The 3,555-nt window shown below is 35.1% G+C and overlaps 1 protein-coding gene across 1 annotated transcript; it reads left to right on the top strand.

The window, feature by feature from the left end:
- Positions 1–1,675: 1,675 nt before the first annotated feature.
- LOC149174037 (uncharacterized) lies at positions 1,676–2,134 on the top strand. Its single transcript, XM_089420720.1, has one exon. It carries the CDS (start codon positions 1,676–1,678, stop codon positions 2,132–2,134), a length of 459 nt encoding a protein of 152 aa, XP_089276846.1.
- Positions 2,135–3,555: the final 1,421 nt, after the last annotated feature.

Here is a 3,555-nt window from a genome sequence, read left to right as displayed (position 1 = left end):
GGAGATCAAAGTGTTAGGTGTGCAAGTTATGGGTTATTAATGTGTAATCTGATCTGAAATAGGTGTGCTTCAAGGAGCATGGAAGAGGCTAAAATCTTATAGATCTAAAAGAATAGGAATGAATATGCTTTCTTGATATGTTTATTACAACTAACAATGATAGATCTATGATGATGGTATAATGATGTGTGATTGTAATGCTGTGTATGTCGAGATTTGGGTTGTGGTTACAGTGAAGGTATGATTCAGTAATTTAAGATTTGTATGTTGGTTTGCCTCAAAGAAGTCACGTACATATGTGTATATGCTTCTAAGTAGTCGTGTATATATTCTGTGAAATTTCAGAACCTATACACAGGTGTTAAGAATGTACTGGTTGGGTTGGTTTGGTTATGGAATGGAATGTTGATTAGTGATGATGCTATTGTATAATGATCTGTATTTGGTTAAGTATTATGTGATGGATTCAGTATGTGATTCAGTGATTGATTCAGTATGATAGTGATTCATATTCAGGTGTTAGTTATTCGAGATCTGTACATAGGTCTTCTTCAAGGGAAGCGCGAGCATATGCGGGGATGATTCATAAGAGTAGCATATACATTCTAACATATGTTTGAACAAGGTTTGTAGTGACAACATTTGGTTTCTGTAATGAACAATATATGGTATGGTATACTTTTGAGTGGTTGTGCATTGATATGATTTGATTAATTTATTGATGTTGTATTTGGTACTATAATTAGTCAGTTTATTGTTTGGTTTTAGAATTGCTATTAGATATTGGGCTTAATATTGGAAATGGGTCCAGTCTGAAAATATGAGGAAAAGTGGCCTACAACATTAATGATTTGAGTTAGGTGGATCCACTATGAAATATTATGAAACCTGGTCCACAAGAGGTGTTGAGGGTTGGAGCCTTTAGTGAGGGAGTCGAATCTTCCTTCCAGTAGTAGCTGGAGAATTTGTGGAGGGGGTAGGAGCTCCTTTCTGATAGGACCCGATAAATGAGATCAGGGGGTAGGAGCTCCTTTCCGATAGGACCCGATAAATGAGATCAGGGGGTTGGAGCTCCCTTCTACTGGGTGCTAGAAAACTAGAGAAGGTTGTAGCCTTCTGTAGTGGGTGCCTACATACTGGTATGGGTATACGTGAGTACAAGATTGTTAGATGTTTTTCTTTATAATAAAAAGTCGAAGATGATGACAGTGGTGGTTTTCTCCCATATTGGGTTTCCACCTAAAATCTTGGTGGTCATGTGTGTTGATATGTTTTGATGATCCATCTGTTATTTATTGTTCATGGTTTCTGCTTAATGAATGAATAATGATGTAATGATGCTCTCGTTAAGATGAACAATTATTGAACTAATTGATAAAATAATTATTTGGATATACATTTTTTATATTCATCACAGTCTCGTACATATGTTGGTTTCCTGAATGATAGTAGTGTATAGAAATCATAATAAGAAATGAAAATTTTAACTAAGTTTAAAATATTGATTCACCCCCCCCCCCAAGTATTTTTCCCAACAATTGGAATCAGAGTAGGTCCCTCAGTAGAATATTGATCGCTTAAAGGGAGATTTGTCAAGATGAGTAGTCAAGAAGGAATATTTTTTGTCAGACCACCTTTATTTAATGGAACTAACTTTGTCTTTTGGAAAGCCATAATGAGGGAAATTTTGCAAGCACTTGGAGCAAATTTATGGGCAATTATTGAAGGTGGATATCAATATCTAACCTCTATTCTCATAGACACTGCAGGGAAGAAACAATATGAAACCAATGCAAAGCTTGTAAATGCCATCTTGAGAATTTTGGTCGAGTCTGAATTTGTGAAAGTCATGCAAATGAACACTGCAAAGGCAATGTGGGATAAGCTTATCCAAAGTTATGAAGGTGAAACCAAGGTAAAAAGTGCTCAACTTCAAACGTTTAGAATCCAGTATGAGACACTTAAAATGCATGATGATGAAATCATTGCAGACTCTTTCCCTAAAATAGATGATATTGTTAACTCAATGAGAAATATTGGAGATGAAATAAAGGCTACTGCTATTGTTGAAAAGATTTTGAGATCACTAACTCCAAAGTTCGATTCCAAAGTCTTTGCTATTAAAGAAATGTAGGATTTGAAGAGTCCCATTGTTGAACAACTCCATGGGATCCTAACAGCCTTTGAGATGAGAAAAGGGGGTCCATCAGATATGAGAGAAGCATCTTTCAAAGCCGCATATAAAATGAAGGAGAAGGAATCACCCAAAGATGCAAGCTACGTATCAAATGAGGAAGAAGCAAACTTTTTGAGGAAATTGCAATTAGGAACTGGAAAATTCATAGGTAAGCTTCCCTTAAAATGTTTTGCTTAAAAGAAGTTCTATGACAAGAAAAGCTTTTACTCTAATGCAGATAGTCATAGGACATCCGATGGCCTGGAAAATTCAGATTCAGATTCTAACAGTCATTATCAAGTACTTATGGCTCTTGAAGATCAATCAATTAATGAATCAAATAGTTGTGAAGTAGAGTGACTTAATGATAGCATTGAAAGAGAATGATAAACTCAGTAATGCAAACAAAGTATTGGAAACAAAAGGAAATAGTATGGTTAAGGAAATAAAAATGTTAAAGATGGAATTAGAAGCAACCAATAGAATAATAACAAGCATAAGAATACAACTTCAAGAAAAAGAAAAACATTGTGAGACATTAGAATCTGAAGTTGTGATCCTAAAGGAAGAATATGAGAAGATCAACAAATTTGAATCTCTAGAGAAGATTATTACTGAATAACTCTCTCCTCAAATCAAAACTGGCATTGGGTACAGTCACATGGCTTCACATACACAATGTGATTACAAAAACTAGTTTAGTGTTATTCAAAGGAAAACTTAATCAAGTCACACATCTGAAAGAAAATTTCCTAGATCAAGGTCAAGCTCAGTGCCTAGGCACAAATGATGGTTTTATTGATATTGTTTCTCTTGTAAATCATTTGGGCATAAGGCTACTAATTGCAGGTCAAGGATTTGGAATAGAGCTAGGAGATGGGATAAGTTCCAACAAATAATTAGAAATTGCGAGTAGATCTGGAGGAAGAAGGAACATCAGTCATAAACGTAGGGAAGATTGACCCTACTGTAGTCCACTGTTTTTAAAGCTTACTTCTGACAGTGACTGCAGAAGTCATGTGAGGTATATGACCTTGTGAAGAACATATGATGACTATCAGATCCACAAGATCAATGATTTATGATCTCTAGGGGAGCTCTACATGAGTATCGTGGTGATGGTTCTCTATTTTGGTTTTATATTCTTTTTACATTTTGGTATTACTAACATTAAATCTAATGTATTAATAGTAAACATGAACATAGAGTATAGGCTCAGGGGAATTGTGGTTATGAAAGTTCAGCATTTTACTTTTTATATGTGAATCTCATGAAGAACATTCACGTTTATACACAAGTTTTAATCTATACAGTCGTGTATGTTTCTCTGAGATGAAGTAACTGTGGGACAAACTCGGGGAGAGTTTTTGATATGCTTC

The sequence above is a fragment of the Pinus tabuliformis genome, chromosome 4_1, assembly GCF_031772625.1.
Source record: "Pinus tabuliformis cultivar Carrire ecotype Pingquan chromosome 4_1, CPIR1, whole genome shotgun sequence".
NCBI lineage: Eukaryota > Viridiplantae > Streptophyta > Pinopsida > Pinales > Pinaceae > Pinus > Pinus tabuliformis.
Note: the sequence above shows the minus strand (reverse complement) of the source record. Positions and strands in the feature narration are given on the sequence as shown.